The sequence below is a fragment of the Mustela lutreola genome, chromosome 1 (assembly GCF_030435805.1).
Source record: "Mustela lutreola isolate mMusLut2 chromosome 1, mMusLut2.pri, whole genome shotgun sequence".
NCBI lineage: Eukaryota > Metazoa > Chordata > Mammalia > Carnivora > Mustelidae > Mustela > Mustela lutreola.
In genome coordinates this window covers 254,807,209-254,834,486 of record NC_081290.1, presented here as the reverse complement: position 1 = coordinate 254,834,486, position 27,278 = coordinate 254,807,209, and the positions used below count along the sequence as shown (strand labels likewise).

General features: G+C 37.9%; 1 protein-coding gene across 3 annotated transcripts in view; it reads right to left on the bottom strand.

The window, feature by feature from the left end:
• The window catches only part of ANO3 (anoctamin 3), a 418,943-nt gene that overhangs the window by 83,447 nt on the left and 308,218 nt on the right, over nt 1–27,278 (bottom strand). For all 3 annotated transcript variants that reach the window (XM_059138525.1, XM_059138529.1, XM_059138531.1), the window contains 5 exons: nt 23,833–23,964; nt 21,351–21,457; nt 19,612–19,667; nt 9,462–9,583; nt 5,340–5,474 (listed from right to left, as the gene is read on the bottom strand). In XM_059138525.1, the coding sequence (XP_058994508.1) occupies nt 5,340–5,474; nt 9,462–9,583; nt 19,612–19,667; nt 21,351–21,457; nt 23,833–23,964 (552 nt within the window). The remainder of the gene's footprint in view (nt 1–5,339; nt 5,475–9,461; nt 9,584–19,611; nt 19,668–21,350; nt 21,458–23,832; nt 23,965–27,278) is intronic.

The following is a 27,278-nucleotide window of genomic DNA, read 5'->3' as shown; positions in this document are numbered from 1 at the left end:
AGGGGGAAATTGGGAGTTGCTATTCAACAGGTATAAAGTTGCAGTTATACAATATGAATAAACTCTAGAAATCTGTTGTGTGACATTGTGCCTGGAGTTAACAATACTGTAGTGTGCACTTAAAAATGTGTGGAGGGTAAATCTAATGTCAAGTGTTCTTTCCACAACTTAAAAAAATCCAATAAAGGTTTAAAACTTAGCTGACCACTTATTACATACATTCCCCTGACCAAGTCACTTACCTCTCTGAGGATCAATTTCTTCATCTCTAGATGGAGATAATATCTAACTGGGGTATTACATAAGGGATATTGATACTGTGCCTGGAACATCATAGGCACTAGACAGACTTCATTGCTAAGGATGTTGTCAGGAGAGGGTTAGAGAAGTCCTTTATGACTCAACAGATTTTGAAAAGCAGATCTGATGCTGATGATAACTTAAATTTCTCAGGGAGTTCTAATGGCAAAGAAGAAAGAATGGACCAGAGAGCTGGGGCTTCTGTTCTTTACCTTAGACCTGGAAAACCATTTGATCTGCCTGCTTGTTCATTTTCATATTCCTATGATATATGCTCTGCTAGGTGAACATCTGACCACATTTGGTTAGGTAAGACCAATGAACACATGTAAATACACATATGCACATATTCATAGAGTAATAATCTACAACTTGATCGCTGCATAGTTTTACAATTAACTACAGGGCAATTAAGAAATATGACCTTAGTTTACATGAACATAGTTGATAGAAACATAATAAACACAACCTAGTCTTCAGCTTTTAAGCATATTGTTACCTTGTCATAAAAAAAGAGCTTAATAAAATAATTCTAAAACAAAGCAATGCTAAATAAAAGCCCTGTGTCCTCCCCTGACCTGCCATGACAACACCTACAACCTAGCCATGACTTAACTATGTCTGACACCTTGAATAGAAAATTACAGTCCCATGAAATTTTGAAAGTCAAGATATTCAGTGATGCTTATCTTGGTTTAGAATAGAAAGTCTGACAAGATGTTAATTATAGTGTGACAGAGTAGCAGTAATATAATACCATAAAGCACTGAAGAAAAGAGTTTGCTAATGCCTTTTAAAACACTCCTTGTACTAAAGATACTTATATGCAAAGAGTCTAATTCACTTTGTTGGTACATAAATCAATAGGAATGGCAAAACTATTCCTTTCATTGCCTTTTGTTTATTTTCGGCTTTGTAGAGGTAGAGGAAGGAGTCTACATCACATAGTAAAACTTTTTTAAGAATATGTTCTCCATGGAACCAACTTGAACAGTAGCTATCCATCTAAAAATCATTTTATGTCTCTATCAATTCATTTTAAAACAGTGTTTTCCCCAGATTTCTCCACATTCTGTTTTCCCTCCCTTTCCCTACAGAAGAAATCAGAGAGGTAGACAAACCATGAGAGACTCTTAACTATGGGAAAGAAACTGAGGGTTGTTGGAATGGAGGTGTGTGTGTGGGGAAAGGGCATTAAATAGGGTATGTGATGTGATGAGCACTGTGATACGTGATTGACAAATTACTGAATTCTACGTATGAAACTGATGGACTATATGTTGGTTAATTAAATTTAAATTAAAAAAAATAAATAAAAATTTAAAAAATAAGTGTGGTTTTCTAAGACCTTGAAGAGTACCAAAAACACTGTTAGAACTAATAAGTGAATTCAATAAATTTGCAGAATATAAAATCAATATACAAGTATCAGTAGCATCTCTACACACTAACAATAAACTATCCAAAAGAGAAAAAGGAAACAGTTCCATTTACAATTGCACTAAAAAGAATAAAATAATTAAGGGCTAAATTCAACTGACGAGGTAAAAGATCAATACATTGAAAACTAAGACATTGATGAAAGAAATTGAAAAAGACACAAATAAATGGGAAGGTATTTTGTGCTCATGGATTGGAAGAAATAATACTGTTGAAATGTCTATGTTACTAAAAGACATCTACAAATTCAATGCAATCTCTATCAAGATTTCAATGGTATTTTCACAGAAATAGAAAAAGCAATCCTAAAATTTGTACAGAACATAACAAATCCTAAGTAGCCAAAGCAATCTTGAGGAAGAAGAACAAAATGGGAGGCATGATACCTCCTGGTTTCAAATAATATTATAAAGCAATAGTAATCAAAACAATATGGTATTGGCATGAAAATAGACCCATAGATCCATAGAACAGAATACAGAACCCAGAAACAAACCCATGTATATGTGGTCAATTTTTGACAAAGAGGCCAAAATATACGATGGAAAAAGGATAATCTCTTCAATAAATGGTATTGGGAAAATTGGATATCCACATGTAAAAGAATGAAACTAAACTCCTTTCTTATACTATATGTAAAAATTAACTCAGAATGGATTAAAGACTTAAATTTAAGACCGAAACCATAAAAATCCTAGAAGAAAACATAGAGGGGATAAACTCTTTGAAATTGGCCTTTCCACTGATTTTTAGTATTTGACACCAAAAACAAAGGCAACCAAAGCAAAAATAAACAAGTGAGATGGACTGCAGCAAACATAGCAAAGAAACCCACCAACAAAACAAAAAGAGAACCTACAGAATGGGAGCAAATACTAATAAAACATATATCTGATAAGGGGTTAATATCCAAAATATATAAAGAACTCATATAATCCAGTAACAGAAAAATAAGCAATTTGATTTTAAAAATGGACAGAGAAACTGAATAGATCTTTTTTTTTTTTGTCCCAAAGATCTATAAGTCAACAGGTACATAAAAAGAAGACCAACATCATTAATCATCAGCGTAATGCAAAACAAAGTCACAGTGAGGTATCACCTGTTAGGATACTTATAATCAGAGCCCTGCTGATGGGAATGTAAATTGGTGCAGCCACTATGAAAATCAGTATGGAGGTTCCTCAAAACATTAAAAAATAGGATTACCATATGATCCAGCAATCCCAGTTCTAAGTGTGTATCCAAAGGAAATGAAAACAGGACCTTGAAGTGGTATTGGCATTCTTATGCTCACTGTAGCATTACTTAACAATAGCCACGCTATGTAAACAACTTAAGTGCCCACAGATGGATGAATGGATGAAGAAGATGTGGTATGTGTGTGTATATACACACAAATAAAATAGGATATTCAGCCTTGAGAAAGAAGGAAATCCTGCCATTTGTGACAACGTGGTTGGACCCTGAGGCTATTAAACTAAGTGAGATAAGCCAAAGGAAAAAATATTGTATGGTATTCCTTTAAAGTGAATCTTTTAAAAAGCCAAATTTACGGCACCTGGGTGGCTCAGTGGGTTAAAGCCTCTGCCTTCGGCTCAGGTCATGATCCCAGGGTCCTGGGATGCAGCCCTGCATTGGGCTCTCTGCTCTACAGGGAGCCTGCTTCCTCCTCTCTCTCTGCCTGCCTCTCTACCTACTTGTGATGTCTGTCCATCAAATAAATAAATAAAATCTTAAAAAAAAAAAAAAAAGCTGAATTCATAGAAACAGAATTAAAAAGTAGTCCAAAAAAGTGCTTTTCTTTTCAAAACACATTATAACTTCAAATCACAACCTGTTTTCTTAGCCTCAGAAGTTACTGATTTAACAGCCTACAGAGAAATGCCCAAAGAGGGATGGGTGTTTCCACTGGGAACAAGTTTGTTTAGGAAGATGCTGCCTTCCAAAGTGGTAGTAAGTTTGCAAAACTCTGAAATAAACCTATGACTAGATGAAATGTGTTTGAACAGTAGGTGTTTCTTTGTTTTCAAACTAATTATCATTTGGCGTTCATGGAGAGCAAGGGGATACTAAGACACCAATCAAGGTTGCTGGTTATGGAACTGGATTTAACTCTAGGACAATGGAAGTATTTCATTTTCAGGCAAATTGTTAACTGTACACATGGGTATATTATATATATATTTATTTAGAGAAAACTCAAGGAAATTATTTTTATGATCCTGTTAATTGCCATGATTACTACCCAGTAATAAGGTCATGGTTAAAAGATGGACCACAGGAGAAAAAAGTGCTGAGCTTTAAAGGAGGGGAGAAGTGTTTTACATGTTTTGAATTATATCATACAAGCCTGAACTTGGTGATATCCTTGTATAGATTAAATAGGACATTTATTATGAGGATTCATTAATGCCCAGGGGTGAGCCTTGGATCTGCTGAATAGTAATGTATCGTTCCTCCACCCAAATCTTGAGTCATTTCAACTTTAACAGTAGAATCACCATTCTCATAAATGCTTGATTTTTGTCAAACCTTATTTTACTACCATCTTTTTTTTTTTTTTTTTTAAAGATTTGTATTTATTTGACAGATCACAAGTAGGCAGAGAGGCAGGCGCAGAGAGAGGAGGAGGAGGCAGGCTCCCTGCTGAGCAGAGAGCCAGGTGTGAGGCTCAATCTCAGGCCCCTGGGATCATGACCTGAGCTGAAGGCAGAGGCTTTAACCACTGAGCCACTCAGGCACCCCTTTTCCTACCATCTTGATACCATAAGTGGATACTAAAATACTTATTTGTTCTTATAGAGAAAAAGAAGAAAGTAAAAAGTGATTTTATGTTTTCAGGAGAGAAGATTGCTTAGAGCAGGATTTATGTCCTACAGATATTTTGTTCAGACATCTCTAACTACATAAGGTTCCCTCATCTGCAGAGGAATACTTGTCTCCAAGGGTGGTAAAGTTCCTATCAAATGAAAAAACAAGAACATTATTGGGAAGCTCTTTGTATATTTTAAGTGCTTAAAGAATTGTAGTTATTATTTTTTAAATTTTATTTATTTATCTGACATACAGAAATCACAAGTAGGTAGAGAGGCAGGCAGAGAGAGGGAGGAGGAAGCAGACTCCCCGTGGAGCAGAGAGCCCGATGTGGGACTCCATCCCAGGACCCTGGGATCATGACCTGAGCCGAAGGCAGAGGCTTTAACCCACTGAGCCACCCAGTCGCCCTCAAGAATTGTAGTTATTTTGATTATCTAAACTACTGTAGTGAGAGGGCATTCTAGACTACCAAATACTCTGGAAATGTAAATGATATAAAACTATCATTGTATTGTTGAATTATTAAGTGAGATATAGTGGAAAGAGAAATTTTGCATACAGAGAAATAGTCTTAGAACATATCCAAGAAAATTTGCATATAAAAATATGGAAATGACCTTTTAAAAATAGTGCTTTTCTCTTCTCCTCAAAAAATCCCAGCAAATAAATTATAGAACTATGAGTTGTTTTTCATAGTCAGCATTATCATAAAGCTTTGCCAATCAGAATAAAGGCCAATACGTTTTAAAAAGTAGTATTATTAGCTATTAATAGCTTACCTTACTTGACTTCCATTCATTGTAAATATTCCATAGAAAAACACACACAAGCCAACAAGTGCTGCCGGAATCAGCATTCCAGTGTACCATCCCAGCCAAGCAAAGTATAGCCCGATCTTCTCACCAAAGTACAGCCTGCACAAGAAAGCAAACCCTTAGTTTAAGGCAACATAAGCAACACTGCAAATGTTGCTGTCACAACTAGTCAGAATTTAAGAAGGACATCCCAGCTCAGTTCCTCATCAGTTTCATCCGGGGTATCTTGACTTCCCCACTTGTTAATGAATCCAACAATGGTGACGCTGTTCGTCTTTAAACATTGTCATCACGGGGGCAATTTTATAAAAGGTATTCTTTCTGAGTCAAACTTCTTAACAAGGTTCATAAACTTTTTATAAGCCAATTCTTGCCTTTCTCCATCTTCCCAGTAAAATGTCTTTTTGTTTTCCACACACAGAACCGTGCTACACCATACTGCTTTTGTGTAAATTAGAAAAAAAGTCTTCCCTGTAGGTAGATGTTGAAAGTAGATTCGGTTTCAGTTTCCATCTGCACCCTTGGCCAGATGCCCTTATGCTAGACACAGTCATGTCACACCTTCCTCAACAAAGTTAACTGCAGTTCCTGGAGCACATGATTCTTTCCTTGGTCAATGCTGCTCTCTTACTTTGGAAAATTACATTTCATCCTCTTCCTTTGTCTGGCTTATATGCATCCTTCACTTTACATCAATTTTTACAGGAAGCCTTTCCTGACTTCCACTGCTACCCTTGCTTAGATACCCCTGATCTTGCTCCCATTCTGCCCTCACCCATATTTCAGTGTCCTAAACTTATAACCCTTTATGACAATTAACTCATCCATTCCTCTCTCTCCCCATGAGACTTCAAGTGCCTGAAAGTAGACTTGTGTCTTCTTCACCAGCATCCACCACAGGGAGTAGTGAATGAAGCTAAGGAAATGGATATATTTTATTTCCCTTGAGCTGATGAACATAATTTATATGGAAATGGCAGATGAATAAGATAGTTTTAATGACTACCCAACTGCTCTTTCTTCACCCAGTCTACTGATCATATCAACTGCTATGCAGTTTATAAAGCTCTGGTAAGAAATAATAATTTTTTGAATTCTCTATGACTGTTTGGTCTCTATCTTCTAAAAATGGTTACTTAAAACAGTTTTGTTTAAGGGATATTTTAAAAATTGGTGTTTTACAGTTCATTTAGGAATATTGCGCTGAGCAGTGATTCTTGCTAGGAAGAAAATCCTCTTGGTATTTTTTTTCTGGGACAAGACAATTCTCTTGGTATTTTTTCTTTCTGAAAATAATTCTTTTTCTACATCACTCTCTGCATTGTGCCAATTAAAATTTTGCATATTCTACCAGGTATAGAAATAGAGTCATATTTCATTTATCCAAGTTTTTGTTTTTTTCATTGATTTCTCCTTGGAGACATAGATCAGTAGACCATTCACTTCTCATACAACAATAATGTTCTAGTTGAGACAAAAGCTTATCATAGTAACAGGTATTTCAATAAAGCCATTTGTTCCTTATAAACAAGTGTTCCTCTGTGAAGTAGAATAGGTTTTTGCATGTATTACTAATATAAGGAAATGCCTTTATAATAATGACTATAGAGGGTGGCATAGACAACCCCCTTTAAATAGGGAGAATTATACTGAGATTTTAAAGTATATACTGTTGAAGGTTAAGGGGAACAACAATATTGCTTGACTGTAGTTTAATCACCTAAGTTCAGGAGATTTTAGATCTGATCCAGGAGAAAGAGAAGCTAGTTCCAGGCCAAGGAAGCTGATGGAAACCCCCTTGACCTATAGCACTGGTATTCATAATATTCTAGGATCTCTAGAGGAATCTCAAAAACTATGCCAAGGCAGGGAGGAATTGCTAGGTTGCTACTGGGGTCACTCTTCACTACACCCATAGCCATTCTCTTTTTATCCATTTTATATTTTGCTAACAAGCAAGTTTCTGGAGAGTAGGAACATGCTGGATCGTCTATATTCTTTTATGGCCTTCACCTCCTCCCTCTTTTTAGCCACTTGAACACAAAATATATAATTTCCGTAAGCAAAGTTTCCCTTCTTTGTCAATAGCCAAATAATTGGCAATAGTAGCCACAGAACCCTATTATTGAAAATAAAGGTTGCTTGCTGAAATTACCTGAAGCCATAATAGCAATGCATCCAATAGATAAGAGATTATTGACACTAAAATGTTTGCTTGAGAACAGCAATTTAATTTTAGTTCCTAATAATAAATGTGATTCTGTGAGTGAGCACATCTCACTGTGTTCACATATCTCTAAAATAACAATTCTTTCCCCTCTCTTTCTCTCTAAATAAAATAATAATAATAATAATAATGGGGTGCCTGGGTGGCTCAGTTAGTTAAGTGTCCAACTCTTGAGTTCAGCTCAGGTCATGACCTCAGGGTTGTGAGATTGAACCCCACTTTGGGCTCTGAGTTGAGCGAGGAGCCTGCCTAAGATTCTCTCTCTCTCTCTTCCTCTGCCCCTCACCACTGCTCACTCTCTCTATCTCTCTTAAAACAAAACAAAATAATTTTTCACCTGCACAAGTAAGAATCTGATAATTTATTGTGATTAACAGAATTAGAATCAAAGCATCTTGATTTTGGATATGCCCAAGTACTTAACGTCTGAAATGGTTTGGTGCTGGATATTATGATTTGTATATCCAGATCATGTTCTATCCCTTTTCCTTTCTGCTCTATGCCCCAGGAGGCTCACCTTCATGAACTGTATCTCTCATGCTCTTTCTTTCTTCTGCCTTCCTGAGGGGCTTTTTGGCTAACTGAAGGTACTAGCAGGAGATCACAGAGTGAGATCTAAGAGATATCGGTGTATTGATTATCCTGACTTTCTCCTTCCTGGAGAATGATCCGCCCATAGCTGCTTTCCTTCTAAGACTGTAACTACTGTCAGGCATCCCCCCTTTTTGTTTTTGACAGGTTCTACCAACTGTTCCCTCCCCCTGCTCCTCCAGGCCAAGGTTTGATAAAAGCATCTAATTTTTACTTGTCCCTGGAAGCTTCATCATCCTTATCCATTTGCTCCCTTGATATTTCTTACACTTCTGCATATACTTCTTTTATTAGATTTTCTTCTGATAGCCTTTCTATTCTCTCAGTTCTATCAGTTTCCTGCTGGGACAATGCCCACAGTTATAAGTTATTCTTGATATGTACATTTTATAAACTGTTCAAAGTATCAACATAGATAAACTTATAAAGGCTCTTTTTTTTCATTCATTCTAAGAATATTTATAGTTAGCTAGAAACTTGATTAGGTCATTTTTAATATGTATTTCCTGGTATTTTTTTAAAAGAACAAATTATTCTCCATCAAAATTAATTAAATCATGAATATAACAGTATCTGGAGATTAACTGAAATTGAGAGCAGTTACTCACTAGAAATGTGCTTCCTGGAATAGAATAGATACTCACTAAATTCTTGGTTGAAATACAAATATATGTAGAGATGCTGTGTTGGTCATTTTCCTCTTTGCTCTCAGATCCATGTTCTGCCTTTCCCTATTTTGATTTGTTTCACTGGGAAGTATATTACAGTTTCCATTGTAAATTTCTCCTAGTTAAGCTGGATAAGGAGGTGCTGGAAGACTCAAAGATAGAGGTGGGGGGCGGGAATCATTCCTTCTCACTTGGTCATCCTCAGGGAAAAGTGGTCATACCTTCTCCAACACTTTACTTCTCTGTGGACAGTCCTAGTCATGGATGGTATAGCTCCTGGCCAATGGCCCAGGTAGGGGTCTCTGGAATATACTTCATCCCATTTTCCTTCCAACCTCAGGATTGTTGGCAATCTTCTGCTGTTATTAATCTCTGGTTGCCTTACTATTCCTCTCTGATTTCTCAGCTTTGTCATCCACTGTTTAACCAAAGCCCTAAATTAAGTTTCTTTTATTGAAAAGACCTACAGTGGCTTCTTTTTCCCTGACTACATCCTGAGTAATACAGACGATTTGGTGGGCGAATGAGGTAATTCCAAATCTAGGAAAATGACAACAGAACAGCATAATATATCTTTCATTATCAATCCACCCACATTACCTGATTAAATCCAAGGGCTGATGCTTATACCACATTCCCCAGCGTGCCCAGCGCTCATATAATAGATGTCTATTATTCTGAGGTCCATGCGTTTTGATGGGTTGGTTACTTTTGTAGGCTCCCTGAAACATAAAACCAAAGATAAGTTCCCTTGGTAAATTTGAACTAAACAGGAATTGCTTTTACTATTTTTTCCTTACAGAACAATTTAATAGCGTATTGAAAGCTGCAGATTTGTAAACTTAAGTCCATCACTGGAATGATTTAGTAAATGCCTTTATATATCTCTTCTTCATTGAAAATATACTGATAATTCCTTAAAAGTCCTTTCTTAAAGTCCCTTTTTAAACTAATGAAATCCCTTTCACTTAAAGTAAACTAGAATTTGGTTTTACTATTTGTAACCTAAAATCTTTTAATAAACACTATCTCATCACCATCACTGAGGGAAATAGTTGTAATCCTTATTTCAGAAATTAAGAATATTATTCTACCTTAAAGAAGTGACTCAGTCCCAGGAAATATTTCTTTTATTTACAGAAGCTAAAGAAGAAAGTAAATGTTCAATCAAAAAGTGTAAGAAGCCTAAGTCACAAGTGCTAATCAAGTTTTTAAATTCTAGAATCCTTAGACCTTACTTTGGATAATATATATTCCAAAAATGGAGACACTTTCAAATTCTTTATATCTCCCCTCAAAAATTGTCATAAGGTTGCAATTTTAGACACATAGAATATATATGCCTGATAGAGGAACAGCTTTGATTTTATAATCAAAAAGGAGGGGAACAAATATGGTTACTATTTTCTAAACCAAAACTTAGGACAGAATTTGACAAACTCCCTCTTATTCCAATGTGTGATTCTACTTTTTTTTTTTTTAATATTTTATTGATTTATTTAACCGAGAGAGACAGAGAGATCCCAAGTAGACAGAGAGGAAGGCAGGCGGGGGGTGGGGGGGGGAAACAGGCTCCCCGCTGAGCAGAGAGCCCGATGTGGGGTTTGATCCCAGGACCCTGAGATCATGATCTGAGCTGAAGGCAGAGGTTTAACCCACTGAGCCACCCAGGTGCCCCTGTGATTCTACTTCTATAAACAGTTTAATGAAATTTAAAACAAGTGAAGTCATGCCTTAGTTTCCTTATGTAGATGATGAGAGTAAGAGTCAATTTAATGATTTCCACCATAGAGAGGTTTTGTGAGGGCCCACTTGCAATATAAAGTGCTGGGTACATATAAAGTACAAAGTCAGTGTTAGTTAATTTTGTTTCTGATATAGTGTGGCCATTGAAAAGCAGAAAACTGTCATTTGAGTGATCCCAGACAACCAGGGATGTGAGTTCTTATGAAGAAAGAACACCCTGAATCACAGTGCACCAGGCTAAAAGGAGACACATATGTGGATTTCACTCTGTGGCTTCCTAATGAAATAGATAAATTAATTAGGTAAAGATGGAAATACAGTTAAAGTGCTGATGGGCAGCATCAGGTTCAGGGCAGGCTGCCCCAGAATGTGTTACTTTGGCATGTAGATTATTTCTAAGTTGAAAACAATTAATGACCAATAAACTCAAGAAGAGTTTTTTTACCTAACCTCTTACCTGCTCAAAATAATTTAGATAGGAAGCCTATAAGAGTAAGGAGAACTATTACCAAAGATAACTTTTTTACATAAGAAATACTTATCTCCATGACACGGCAAACATTTGTTCACCCAACATTTGCTCTTCCAATGTCCTGTGAATTATCTCCCTCCTAGACCCCTGCCTTCTTCTTAGCTCAGGACAGCATATAAACCTCAATTCCTGATTGCTACAAGCCTCTCATATCTTTGTGGGGATCTGTATATGTGTAATTACATTTGCTTTTCTTCTATTAACCTGCTTTATGTCAATTTATGAGGTCGGTCAAAGAACCCTAAAGGGAAGAAGAGAAAAGTTTTCCTCTCCAAGTTTTTAAGTCCAAGTTTTCTTCCTTAAGAGATCAAGGCTTTTAAAGCCTATAGACTAGAAGGTAAGGAGATAAAAGTGAAGATAAAAGATTTCAAGCATGGGCATGTCCACCCGGGAAATGTCTGTTTGCTTGTCCAGCTAGACTGATCTGTTAGGGTAGACTGCCTGAGATTGGGTAAGTAAGGGAAGGTGAACCAAAAATCTCAGTTTTCTTTTAGTCACTAATGATAATCTTTCTAAAATACTTGACTTTGCTTCCCAGTCTCAGTGGGCAGACACAGGCACATCCTCAGTCTTAGGGTCTAAGCTTAGAAACCCTAGTAGAGGAGGGAGGAGTCAAGATGGCAGAGAAGTAGCAAGCTGAGACTGCTTCAGCTAGCCGGAGATCAGCTAGATAGCTTATCTAAAGATTGCAAACACCTGAAAATCCATCGGCAGATTGAAGAGAAGAAGAACAGCAATTCTGGAAACAGAAAAACAACCACTTTCTGAAAGGTAGGACCGGCGGAGAAGTGAATCCAAAGCGACGGGAAGATAGACCCCGGGGGGGGGGGGGGGCGGCTCCCGGCAAGCGGCGGAGCAACCGCGCACAAAATCAGGACTTTTAAAAGTCTGTTCCGCTGAGGGACATCGCTCCAGAGGCTAAACCGGGGCGAAGCCCACGCGGGGTCAGCGTGGCCTCAGGTCCCGCAGGGTCACAGAAGGATCGGGGGTGTCTGAGTGTCGCAGAGCTTGCGGGTATTGGAACGGGAAAGCCGGCTACAGAGACAGAGCCGACAGTAAGCTCGCAGCTCCGTGTTACCTTGAACCGGTCGCAGGCTCGGTGAGCTCGGAGCGCGGCCGGAGGTCAGGCAGACGGGAGTAACTGGGCGCTGTTCTCTGAGGGCGCACTGAGGAGTGGGGCCCTGGGCTCTCGGCTCCTCCGGGCCGGAGACCAGGAGGCCGCCATTTGTATTCCCGTCCTCTGGAACTCTACGGAAAGCGCTCAGGGAACAAAAGCTCCTGAAAGCAAACCCGAGCGGATTACTCACCCCGGCCCCGGGTAAGGGCGGTGTAATTCCGCCTGGGGCAAAGACACTTGAGAATCACTACAACAGGCCCCTCCCCCAGAAGATCAACAAGAAATCCAGCCGAGACCAAGTTCACCTACCAAGGAGTGCGGTTTCAATACCAAGGAGAGCAGCAGAATTCCAGAGGAGGAGAAAGCCAAGCACGGAACTCATGGCTTTTTTCCTGTGATTTTTTTTAGTCTTGCAGTTAATTTAATTTTTTCTTTTTCATTTTTTTTTTTTTTCTCGCCTTCGGGTAAAATTTTTTTTTTTAACTGTTACCTTTTTCTTTTTTAACGATTTTTTACTAGTTTATCTAATATATATATATATTTTTTTACATTTTTCTTAGGTGTTTTCTTTTTTTAAAAAATTCTTTTCTTTTCTTTTTTTTTTTTTTTCTTTTTTCTTTCTTCCTTTTTGAACCTCTTTTTATCCCCTTTCTCCCCACTCACGATTTTGGATCTCTTCTAATTTGGCTAAAGCATATTTTCCTGGGGTTGTTGCCACCCTTTTAGTATTTTACTTGCCCCTTCATTTACTCTTATCTGGACAAAATGACAAGACGTAAAAATTCACCACAAAAAAAAGAACAAGAGGCAGTACCGAAGGCTAGGGACCTAATCAATACAGACATCAGTAATATGTCAGATCTAGAGTTCAGAATGACAATTCTCAAGGTTCTAGCCGGGCTCGAAAAAGGCATGGAAGATATTAGAGAAACCCTCTCGAGAGATATAAAAGCCCTTTCTGGAGAAATAAAAGAACTAAAATCTAACCAAGTTGAAATCAAAAAAGCTATTAATGAGGTGCAATCAAAAATGGAGGCTCTCACTGCTAGGATAAATGAGGCAGAAGAAAGAATTAGTGATATAGAAGACCAAATGACAGAGAATAAAGAAGCTGATCAAAAGAGGGACAAACAGCTACTGGACCATGAGGGGAGAATTCGAGAGATAAGTGACACCATAAGACGAAACAACATTAGAATAATTGGGATTCCAGAAGAAGAAGAAAGTGAGAGGGGAGCAGAAGGTATACTGGAGAGAATTATTGGGGAGAATTTCCCCAATATGGCAAAGGGAACGAGCATCAAAATTCAGGAGGTTCAGAGAATGCCCCTCAAAATCAATAAGAATAGGCCCACACCCCGACACCTAATAGTAAAATTTACAAGTCTCAATGACAAAGAGAAAATCCTGAAAGCAGCCCGGGAAAAGAAGTCTGTAACATACAATGGTAAAAATATTAGATTGGCAGCTGACTTATCCACAGAGACCTGGCAGGCCAGAAAGAGCTGGCATGATATTTTCAGAGCACTAAACGAGAAAAACATGCAGCCAAGAATACTATATCCAGCTAGGCTATCATTGAAAATAGAAGGAGAGATTAAAAGCTTCCAGGACAAACAACAACTGAAAGAATTTGCAAATACCAAACCAGCTCTACAGGAAATATTGAAAGGGGTCCTCTAAGCAAAGAGAGAGCCTACAAGTGGTAGATCAGAAAGGAACAGAGACCATATACAGTAACAGTCACCTTACAGGCAATACAATGGCACTAAATTCATATCTCTCAATAGTTACCCTGAATGTGAATGGGCTAAATGCCCCTGTCAAAAGACACAGGGTATCAGAATGGATAAAAAAACAAAACCCATCTATATGTTGCCTCCAAGAAACACATTTTAAGCCCGAAGACACCTCCAGATTTAAAGTGAGGGGGTGGAAAAGAATTTACCATGCTAATGGACATCAGAAGAAAGCAGGAGTAGCAATCCTTATATCAGATCAATTAGATTTTAAGCCAAAGACTATAATAAGAGATGAGGAAGGACACTATATCATACTCAAAGGGTCTGTCCAACAAGAAGATTTAACAATTTTAAATATCTATGCCCCCAATGTGGGAGCAGCCAACTATATAAACCAATTAATAACAAAATCAAAGAAACACATCAACAATAATACAATAATAGTAGGGGACTTTAACACTCCCCTCACTGAAATGGACAGGTCATCCAAGCAAAAGATCAGCAAGGAAATAAAGGCCTTAAATGACACACTGGACCAGATGGACATCACAGATATATTCAGAATATTTCATCCCAAAGCAACAGAATACACATTCTTCTCTAGTGCACATGGAACATTCTCCAGAATAGATCACATCCTCGGTCCTAAATCAGGACTCAACAGGTATCAAAAGATTGGGATCATTCCCTGCATATTTTCAGACCACAATGCTCTAAAGCTAGAACTCAACCACAAAAGGAAGTTTGGAAAGAACCCAAATACATGGAGACTAAACAGTATCCTTCTAAAGAATGAATGGGTCAACCGGGAAATTAAAGAAGAATTGAAAAAAATCATGGAAACAAATGATAATGAAAATACAACGGTTCAAAATCTGTGGGACACAACAAAGGCAGTCCTGAGAGGAAAATATATAGCGGTACAAGCCTTTCTCAAGAAACAAGAAAGGTCTCAGGTACACAACCTAACCCTACACCTAAAGGAGCTGGAGAAAGAACAAGAAAGAAACCCTAAGCCCAGCAGGAGAAGAGAAATCATAAAGATCAGAGCAGAAATCAATGAAATAGAAAACAAAAAAACAATAGAACAAATCAACGAAACTAGGAGCTGGTTCTTTGAAAGAATTAATAAAATTGATAAACCCCTGGCCCGAATCATCAAAAAGAAAAGAGAAAGGACCCAAATAAATAAAATCATGAATGAAAGAGGAGAGATCACAACTAACACCAAAGAAATACAAACTATTATAAGAACATACTATGAGCAACTCTACGGCAATAAATTTGACAATCTGGAAGAAATGGATGCATTCCTAGAAACATATAAACTACCACAACTGAACCATGAAGAAATAGAAAGCCTGAACAGACCCATAACCAGTAAGGAGATTGAAACAGTCATTAAAAATCTCCAAACAAACAAAAGCCCAGGGCCAGACGGCTTCCCGGGGGAATTCTACCAAACATTTAAAGAAGAACTAATTCCTATTCTCCTGAAACTGTTCCAAAAAATAGAAATGGAAGGAAAACTTCCAAACTCATTTTATGAGGCCAGCATCACCTTGATCCCAAAACCAGACAAGGATCCCACCAAAAAAGAGAGCTATAGACCGATATCCTTGATGAACACAGATGCGAAAATACTCAACAAAATACTAGCCAATCGGATTCAACAGTACATTAAAAAGATTATTCACCACGACCAAGTGGGATTTATTCCAGGGCTGCAAGGTTGGTTCAACATCCGCAAATCAGTCAATGTGATACAACACATCAATAAAAGTAAGAACAAGAACCATATGATACTCTCAATAGATGCTGAAAAAGCATTTGACAAAGTACAACATCCCTTCCTGATCAAAACTCTTCAAAGTGTAGGGATAGAGGGCACATACCTCAATATCATCAAAGCCATCTATGAAAAACCCACCGCAAATATCATTCTCAATGGAGAAAAACTGAAAGCTTTTCCGCTAAGGTCAGGAACACGGCAGGGATGTCCATTATCACCACTGCTATTCAACATCGTACTAGAGGTCCTAGCCTCAGCAATCAGACAACAAAAGGAAATTAAAGGCATCCAAATCGGCAAAGAAGAAGTCAAATTATCACTCTTCGCAGATGATATGATACTATATGTGGAAAACCCAAAAGACTCCACTCCAAAACTGCTAGAACTTATACAGGAATTCAGTAAAGTGTCAGGATATAAAATCAATGCACAGAAATCAGTTGCATTTCTCTACACCAACAGCAAGACAGAAGAAAGAGATATTAAGGAGTCAATCCCATTTACAATTGCATCCAAAACCATAAGATACCTAGGAATAAACCTAACCAAAGAGACACAGAATCTATACTCAGAAAACTATAAAGTACTCATGAAAGAAATTGAGGAAGACACAAAGAAATGGAAAAATGTTCCATGCTCCTGGATTGGAAGAATAAATATTGTGAAAATGTCTATGCTACCTAAAGCAATCTACACATTTAATGCAATTCCTATCAAAGTACCATCCATCTTTTTCAAAGAAATGGAACAAATAATTCTAAAATTTATATGGAACCAGAAAAGACCTCGAATAGCCAAAGGGATATTGAAAAAGAAAGCCAACGTTGGTGGCATCACAATTCCGGACTTCAAGCTCTATTACAAAGCTGTCATCATCAAGACAGCATGGTACTGGCACAAAAACAGACACATAGATCAATGGAACAGAATAGAGAGCCCAGAAATAGACCCTCAACTCTATGGTCAACTAATCTTCGACAAAGCAGGAAAGAATGTCCAATGGAAAAAAGACAGCCTTTTCAATAAATGGTGCTGGGAAAATTGGACAGCCGCATGCAGAAAAATGAAATTGGACCATTTCCTTACACCACACACAAAAATAGACTCAAAATGGATGAAGGACCTCAATGTACGAAAGGAATCCATCAAAATCCTTGAGGAGAACACGGGCAGCAACCTCTTCGACCTCTGCCGCAGCAACATCTTCCTAGGAACAACGCAAAAGGCAAGGGAAGCAAGGGAAAAAATGAACTACTGGGATTTCATCAAGATCAAAAGCTTTTGCACAGCAAAGGAAACAGTTAACAAAATCAAAAGACAACTGACAGAATGGGAGAAGATATTTGCAAACGACATATCAGATAAAGGACTAGTGTCCAGAATCTATAAAGAACTTAGCAAACTCAACACCCAAAGAACAAATAATCCAATCAAGAAATGGGCAGAAGACATGAACAGACATTTCTGCAAAGAAGACATCCAGATGGCGAACAGACACATGAAAAAGTGCTCCATATCACTCGGCATCAGGGAAATACAAATCAAAACCACAATGAGATATCACCTCACACCAGTCAGAATGGCTAAAATCAACAAGTCAGGAAATGACAGATGCTGGCGAGGATGCGGAGAAAGGGGAACCCTCCTACACTGTTGGTGGGAATGCAAGCTGGTGCAGCCACTCTGGAAAACAGCATGGAGGTTCCTCAAAATGTTGAAAATAGAACTGCCCTATGACCCAGCAATTGCACTATTGGGTATTTACCCTAAAGATACAAATGTAGTGATCCAAAGGGACACATGCACCCGAATGTTTATAGCAGCAATGTCCACAATAGCCAAACTATGGAAAGAACCTAGATGTCCATCAACAGATGAATGGATCAAGAAGATGTGGTATATATACACAATGGAATACTATGCAGCCATCAAAAGAAATGAAATCTTGCCATTTGCAACAACGTGGATGGAACTAGAGCGTATCATGCTTAGCGAAATAAGTCAAGCAGAGAAAGACAACTATCATATGATCTCCCTGATATGAGGAAGTGGTGATGCAACATGGAGGCTTAAGTGGGTAGAAGAATAAATGAAACAAGATGGGATTGGGAGGGAGACAAACCATAAGTGACTCTTAATCTCACAAAACAAACTGAGGGTTGCCGGGGGGAGGGGGTTTGGGAGAAGGGGGTGGGATTATGGACATTGGGGAGGGTATGTGATTTGGTGAGTTCTGTGAAGTGTGTAAACCTGGTGATTCACAGACCTGGGGATAAAAATATATGTTTATAAAAAATATATGTTTATAAAAAATAAAAAATGAAAAAAAAAAAAAAAAAAAAAAAAAAAAAAAAAAAAAAAAAAAAAGAAACCCTAGTAGATCATTGTTCTAATTCTGCTCAAGAACCTCAACCGTACTGTTCTGGGTTGACAGTGACACCTGGTGGCTTTAAGAGAAAATTGCAGTGATGACCCTTGCTGGCCCACGTGTTTCCAGTCCTGTTCAGAGGACCATGTGCACTCAGTGACCACCCCTCCACATCCTCATGATCAGTCCTCTACTCCAACCAACAGAGAAGAATAAACAGGACGATTATTTACAACCTATTCCAAATAGGTTCCAAATTTCACACAAGAAAATGTCAAACGAACATAGACTAGTTATGTAGACGAAATTACTCGCAATAAGAACAAACCGTAAAAGCTCTCCCAGGGCCTTAGATTTGCTAGTCTGAACACTGTACCACTTACCAACTATGTCAAATCTGACATCGTGGTTAATTTCTCTGAGCTTTATATCTGCATCTCTACAATGAGAAAATAATATCTATCCCTCCAGGATTATTTTCAGATTAATGGAAAAATCTATGCACAAGGCCTGTTGTTGCATGAAATGACCTAACATATTCCCCATTATTATTATTCCCATTCCTACAGTAAGTAAGATATTCATAGCACAAGGAATAGATGCATTGGGGTCTGGCTTCCTGGGCCCAAACCTGTGCCTTTGATAGTTAATTTTTCTGTGCCTCAATGATCTAGCTATGAAATAGGGCTATTATTATTGTCTCTCTCAAAGGGTTTCCCTAAGGATTAAATGAGATTATTCATATAAAACACTTAGCTCAGTGCCACATAGGAAGTACACAATGTATTTTATCCTTTAAAAATTTTACTAGACTAGGATTCTTCAGGTTAGGGGTTACACCTTATGAGTCCTCAGCCTTTATAAATAGAAGTGATGGGTTCTGAGATTGCTGACCCCAAACCTCTGTGTTGGGAGACGATGTTCAAAACTAATTCAAACGTCATTCATGACTCAGTAGGCAGAACTCACCACAGTCTGGAGCAGGTGTTTCTAATTTAAAATTGGTAGACAGGTAGCTTGGCTGAGAATTAAGTAAATAATGGGGTGTAGGTTTGTGTTGTGGGTTTGTCTTAGATTTTCAGACATCTCAAAGTAGAACTTGCACTGTTTGGGAGTGGTGTGGATCCCAAGGTGGGTCAAGCTTGGGACTCTGTTTTGAAGCAGAGGACGGTGGTCAGAGTGATTGAACCATGCCCCTAAGTTCCCTCCAAGGCTGGGACTCCTTACAAGGGAAAAACTTCACTAGGGAATTGTCCTGGAGAGCACTGGGCCCAGTGTGTAACCAGAGATCATAATGGGGTCTGAGAAAGGCCCAGAGCCACTGACTGACTGAATCCTCCTGAGAGAGGGTGGCTAGATTTTAAAAATAAATAAATAAAATAAAAGAAGGATCAACAATGAGTATGAGAAACTTCTTTTTTTTCCCCCAATGGAAATTGTATTTCAAAATTACCTCGTGAGGGGGAAAAGCTGCTATATATGAGCCATTGTTTATAAGTTTACAGATACCTGGAAAGAGAAACAAAAGAACAGTTTTTGAGTCAGTTCAAATGAAGACTTCCCTCTGTAACAACATATATAAATTTGGGAGAAAAAATTAATTTTAAAAACTTAAAATAACCCAAATGACACCCATAGCCACATCACCTCTGAAGGCCAAGGGCTATGAAAGAGATCAGTACTAAAGAGTCTATTTGTATTCTTACAACATGAATCAATGGAGATTTGTAAGGTGCCAACACATGGCATTTTGCCGTATCATGAAATATGAGGCATTTTAATACCCATTTATTTGGGATCACATGAACCTGGAGCAAATATTTTTTTCTGCCTCAAAACAACAACATTGGGACATCTGGGTGGCTCAGTGGATTAAGCCTCTGCCTTTGGCTCAGGTCATGATCTCAGGGCCCTGTGTTGGGCTCGCTGCTCAGTGGGGAGCCTGCTTCCCCATCTCTCTCTCTCTCTGTCTGCCTTTTTGCCTACTTGTGATCTCTCTCTCTCTGTCAAATAAAATCTTTAAAAAAAAAAAAAGAAAAAAAAACAATATTTGGTCAAGAAAATAGAGGAACTCTCTACCCACAAAATGTCTCTAAATGATACTGGTTTTGAGAAGTCTTTAATTAATACTGAGCCAAGGATACATAAATATCAATATGTGACACTTCTTAAAATCTCCTCCAGCTCAGCCAGAGTGTAGTGAAATGGACATTCTCATATTGTCCCAGCAAGACTGGGAAACTTCTGGAGAATAATTTTTGTTATGGTTTTATTTATGTTAGTAAAGAATAAGAAATAATTGTATTTCCAAAATTGGGGAATCATTTAATTATTATGGTGCAATCAATTATACTAAGTACTTGGTAGATAACTGAAATTTGATGAATGCTTATAATAGAATCTTGTACAGCTATTTATAATGTTTACAGGCATACCAAAGGGCTTGAGAAAACACTCATAAATACTTTTTAAAAAAGACAAAATTGTAAACACTGCATGATTCTAATAATGATGTGTATATATATCATATTCAACAAATCATTATTAGAATCATGCAGGTTTACTATATATACATTCAGTATTAATGTGGGAGAGTGACAACTGAGTTCGTGGATTTTTTAAATTGCTTTTATTTTATTTTTTTATTTCTATTTTTTTAAAGATTTTATTTATTTATTTGACAGAAAGAGAGAGAGAGATCACAAGTAGGAAGAGAGTCAGGCATTGAGAGCGGGGGAAGCAGGCTCCCCGCTGAGCAGAGAGCTGCTTGATCCCAGCAGCCTAAGATCTTCACCTGAGCTGAAGGCAGAGGCTTAACCCATTGAGTGACCCAGGTGCCCCTAAATTTTATTTTTATACTCTTTGTGTTTATTGTATGCTCTACAAAGGGCATGATATCTTTACAATCATTGAAATGTCATATTTTTATTTTTAAAGACTATGTAAGCACATAACACTATCACTTAGACACATTTTTATTTTACATTCTGGGTTTATTTTTATGTCTTATTTAGAAAACTAAGTGTTTTATTGGAAGGCTGAAAAATAGAATGTTTAGAATTTGTGTTCAGTGCATTATATCCTCATATTTAATGAATGAAGGCACAGCTTCAAATGTGAAAATAAGTATTTCTGGATATAATTAGTAACAGCAAATATTACCTTCTCTATATTTTTAATTAGTGTTCTTACCCACTTTTGATATTCCATTTTCATATTTCGTGTGCTGTAACATGTGATAGACTATCCTGCTTCGAGTAGCATTGCTGAAGAATGTGTCCTTATTGTTTATTATGAAGCTGTTAAGATAAGGGGATTGGTTTTATTATTCAAAGCAGAGCCCAGAGTCCAGCAACAGTTACAAGTTTCTAAGTAGTCATCCATCTGTTTTCTCCATTAAAACTAATGCATGAGAAATACAGTACATCAAAAGACAAACTACCCTCTTAAAAATAAATCAACTGGCAGAGACAAAATACATTTATAAATAATACAGGCATTATCAAATATTCATTTAAAAATCTTGCAGTTTATAGGGGAGCCTAGATGTCCTCCTATTTCTTGTTTAGCATGAAAGAGGGACAGCAGCATTAAATTGTCCGTTGCCTCCCATAAATTCTGTACTACCTTAAGCAATGTAATTCCAAATAGAACACATTAATTATTGATGTCATTTCCCCATATCACACCTTCCAAGCTAACATGTCTTCTTTTCAGAACCTGGGTAAGAAGCAGCAGTTCTCCCTTCCCTTCATGCCCTGTACTGTCCCCACATAGTAAAAGCTGCAAAGAGAAACAGTAATGAGAGCCAATGAGTGAAGAGCAAAAGGGTGATCCTGACAGCAAAGGGGGGTCTATTTCAGTCTATTTTGTAATATGCTGGCATCCTCAAAAAAATGGAAACATCCTGGACCTTACTCAATTTCTGACAGTTCCTGGTTCCGGTTGCTTTATCTCTGTAATAATCAGCCATTTTTTTCCCCAGGCACTTAGTACTGAAGTATTAGGTCTTCTTTGATTCTTGTTTTCTTTTTACCATCCATATTACAGAACCAGTCAACTTTTCTAGCTGAACTGTGTCTATCTGGCTTTGAGCTACCCTATTGTTCTGGGTCTCATTGCCTAGATCATGAGAAAGGAACGTCCTCTTAATTGGCCGCCCAATTTCCCACCTGACTTTTCAAGCACAGCTCTGGTTCTTAGAGCACTCCTACTACTAATGTCAACATTACACACATAATTAAATTTCTTATTTTCCTCTCCGGCTCTCTATTTTTGCATTTTATCCTCTGATTTCCTATAGCTCTGGCTTTTTGCATCTGATAGTCAAATTGTACAATTTATCACACCTCGAAATGTTACATTTCTTTTCCTTGGGATTTGCTCTGTCTCTGATATCTTTCCCCACCTCTTCCCACCTCCCTCCACATTTTTACTGATGGAGAGTACTATCTCCTTCAAAAAGTCTTCCTAGATCCTTTCCTCTGGCTGTAGCTTCACCCTCTCTTATTTAAAAAAAAAAAAAAAAAAAAAGTGCATTGTATTTGTGTCTTTCCTAGCAGGTTGATTTTATTCTGCTTTTTTTTCATGGTATCTGTAATCATGTCCATTTTAGTAGCTTCCAGCATTCTGATATTGTGCTTTTTAGTTTTGTATTTGGAGGCAACAAGTTAGCACAGATGATCAGTGTCCTGTTAATTCTCGGTATCTGAAGCAATGTCCACACAATTCTTTCACCATCAGATTGATGCAGAATTCACTGAACAAATATTTCTCTAGACGATTAAGTGTCCTTTATTCATGGAGTTATATTATGGAGGGAGGAAACAGATGGCATATAAATAAACAAATTGCAGTTGTTGTCTTCATAATATTCACAGTATAGTGGAGCAGACGAAAATGTAAACTAATAATTAAAGAGAATAGGGTAAACATAAAGATAGGGACTTGCACAGTGTGGGATGTGGGACATTGAGAGGCAGGATGAAACAGATAACTGGAGCACCAAACATGCTACAGGGCAATAATCAATGGGGAACTCTCTCCTCCCACATATTTGATTAAATTCATTAATTTCATCCTGCCTTTCAACATCCATAAAGACAGGGACTGTGTCATAGCCTCAATCTGTATTATGCAGAAACTCAATAAACACTGGTTGAATGAACAAAGGGATAGAGACAGATATGCTGGTATGTAGATGGATAGATATGCAACAAATCCCTAAAAAATGTCCCATTTATCTTAGTTTAATACAATTAAAGTCTATTAAATTAATAAATGCATATTAATTAAGTATAAGTATGTATAATAATTTATTAATTGGAACAATCCATTATTCATTCATGTTACTTGATAACAATGTTACTTTAACTGGGTAGCTTACCACCATTGTAATTATTTTGAAAGAACTGGGACCTAGACTATCAGCCCATAAGTTTACCATTAATTATTCATTTCTTGAATTTCTCTAAATCAGCTGATACGGAATTAATAGTGCTAGCTGAGTACTATTCACAAATTAAGTGCAAAAAACATTTTAATAAAATGATGCACTCTCTGACTTACTTGGCAAACAGTGGAACTGCTCCAAGGTATTTTTATTCTATCAATAATTCCTAGGTAATGAAAGGTAACAAACCAGGTGGTGGGAGAAAAAGAAACATGAACTTACTGGTGAATCCGTGCGCGGCTGAAGGGGCCCGTATAGCAGTCTGACTCCTGCAGGTTTGGAAAAGCTGACTTATCAAGAACCATTGGGTTTTGGGACATCCATTTTTTTATTCTCCTAAAATAATTTTGTACACTGGAACAAAGTCACATGAACTAGATTAGGTTGCATTCCAGAGCCATGCTATCTTCTATACCATTCTGATAAAAGAGTTCCAAAAAGACATACACATACCCACACTCACACCCACTCACAAGCATTTCTCCTGCTCCCTCACAAAAGAAATAAATTCCAAAACAACTCTTTCTGTGCAACTAGGTTATCCTTACAAGAAAAATTTGCGGGGACGCCTGGGTGGCTCAGTTGGTTAAGCGGCTGCCTTCGGCTCAGGTCATGATCCTGGTGTCATGGGATCGAGTCCCACATCGGGCTCCTTGCTCTGCAGGGAGCCTGCTTCTCCCTCTGACTCTGCCTGCCTCTTTGTCTGCCTGTGCTCACTCTCGCTCTCTCTGACAAATAAGTAAAAAAAAAAAAAAAAGAAAAAGAAAAATTTGCGGAAGATGTTTTTATTTTTTAAGATATTATTTATTTATTAATTTGCACAGAGAGAGAGATCACAAGTAGGCAGAGAAGCAGGCAAAGAGAGAGGGGGGAGGCAGGCTCCTTGCTGAACAAAAAAGCCCAATGTCGGGCTCAATCCCAGGACCCTGAGATCATGACCTGAGCCGAAGGAAGAGGTTTAACCCACTGAGCCACCCGGGTGCCCCTGGAAAATATTTTTAAAGAATCATCATACATAAAGATGGTGGTAGGAAAGAACATAACAATAAAGGGGTATGACACACTTCTTGAAGTTGTGAGTGCATAGATGTATGTATGTATACCGGTATATGTAGCCATAGGTCATTCCTGGATTCTCTGAAACCTCTACAGCCATGTGGCTCTCAAGTAGAGACTGAGAGGAAGTAAATGTCTACCACACACTTTGTTGTGTGAGCCCCAGCTATGATGGAAACAGCAGCGGTGTGGGGGGAGCAGCAGGGGTCTTGATATCAAGCAAAACCCAGTTCAGGGGCTCCTGGGTGGCTCAGTCAGTTGGGCCTCTGCCTTCTGCTCAGGTCATAATCCCAGGGTCCTGGGATCAAGCCCCACATTGGGCTCCCTGCTCAGTGGGAGGCCTGCTTCTCCCTCTCCCACGTCCCCTGCTTGTGTTCCTTCTCTCACTGTCTCTCTCTCTCTGTCAAATAAATAAATAAAATCTTAAAAAAAAAAAAAAAAAAAAAACTCAGAAACAAAAAACCCAGTTCAAAGGCAACTTGGCCCCACAGTGGCTGTGCGAACTGATAGATGTTATTTAACTTCTTGCCTCTATTTCCTATTTTTAAAAAAGTGACTTTGTTAGAGATTTCTAAGTTGGTGTCTTATTTCATTTTTTAGAAGATTTATTTATTTACTTATTTTTAAAAGGGGAGAAGCAGAAGGAAAGGGAGGGACAGAATCTCAAGCAGGCTCCACACTGAGCTCTATCTCACAATCCCGGGATCATGACCTGAACTGAAATCAAGAGTTGGATGCTTAACTGACTGAGCCACCCAGGCACCCCTGGTGCCTTATTTTAAACTTGACCCAGGGTGGGCCTACTGCATTCCTAACCAGCTAATATTCTGCATTTGTACCCAGCTCCTAGGGGATGTCCATGCTGCTATCTATTGGGTGCACTTTGGGTAATGGGTTTAGTACAGACACCAGATATATGACATTAAGATACTATTTCAGGAAATCTTACATCAGGAGTCTTTGCTCGCAACTTTAGATTACAGTCATCACCCAATTCTTATGTATATATATTGATTGGAATTGTATTTACTTTACAAAGAAAAGCAAGTAAAAGAAAGAGATATTGAATCCAGAGATTGATTCTGAAAACCTAATTCCAAGTGACTATAATAACAATTGTGTTTACTTAAAAGAACTGCAATATTTACACACTATTTATGAGGTTCTATCTTTGTCAATTTTTGGCCTCTTCCACAATAGTAAGATTCAAAGTAGCAGAATAGGGCAGTTTCCTAGACAAGTACAATGCATCTTAATATCTGTTTGTCCAATGCTGTGTAAATTTTTAAAAAATTTAGTATAGCAATGTGGAGGCAGCTAATAGCGTATCTTAAGAATTATTCCACTCAAGTCTATTATGGTAAAATTACGATGCATAATTTGAAATAACAACGAATTCCTGATGTAAAGTTCAGCATGCAGAGAGTCTGGACCTTTAAATCTCAAGTCACTTTTGGTTTTAGAAGGACTAAGCTTTTCTTTCTAGCCTAAAATAATAAATGCACAATATCTGAGGTGTTCATTTTGCTGCTTCTCACATAACGAAAGCCTCTGAAATAACAGAGTATCTCTGTATTTCAGCAACTACTACACAGATATTTATAAATCACTTAATGGATAATAGAGCCATTACTCCAGCTTTTTAAAGTTGGCACAGTGAGGAACACAGGGGAGGGAGGAGGTGGAGGAGGAGTCTTCCGGGACTGAATTTGCCGGTTACTGAAACTGAAGCAAACATTTTTAAACTTTGAGCTTTAGGATCTTTTAGGTTCTTTATCTGGAGAGAGGGGAAGTGATTTTATCTGTGATTCTATCTGTCCTACCTTACTAGGTGTCGGAAGAATCAAATAAAAGGATACCTTCTGACTGCACTTAGGAAATGTTGATGAACCACAGTTCCTGAGGGCCTATCTCTGACAACATATAGACATAGAAGAAGGGGAGGTGAATTTTAAAGACATTAATGAAACAGAAGGGCCTTCAGACCACTCTCATTTTTTATAGACATAAATAATATTATAATGTAGACTTTTCATATACTCTTTCTATGAAAAAGTAAATGATTCTGATAGTGTAATGTGCTCAGGCCTGGTCAGTCGGGGTCAGGCCTAGACTGAAATCATGGGATGTGAAGTTCTAGATTATTACCCAGCTTCCTTGATTCTTATCCAATTTTCTCATCTCTTAAGGGAAGAGATATTTTGAGAATTAAATATGTAATGCCTACATCCATAGTGCTAAGAACCCAGCAAGCACTCAATGCTTATGGTAATAATAAGGAAAGAGAGTATTACTACCCTGTCTACTACTACCAGTCTCACCAACATGTCAAGAACATGATCTAATGCAGAATTTACACTCTACCAAATCTTTTTCACCTTGGCCATCTTGCAGACTCAAGATTTCATGGCATATTGTGAAAATGACTTCTAAGGGAGTTTTAAGTTCCTTGGCTAAAATCAATGGAAAGCAGAGAATTCTATGGAAATAGAAAAAAAAATCTGGATTTTTGGTCAGAGCATCAGCTCTACCCAAACAGCTGTGAACTCTGGAGGAGGAAGCATGGGGTTAGTAGAGAGTGGTAATAATGGTCACTTTTTCTCCCAGATCTG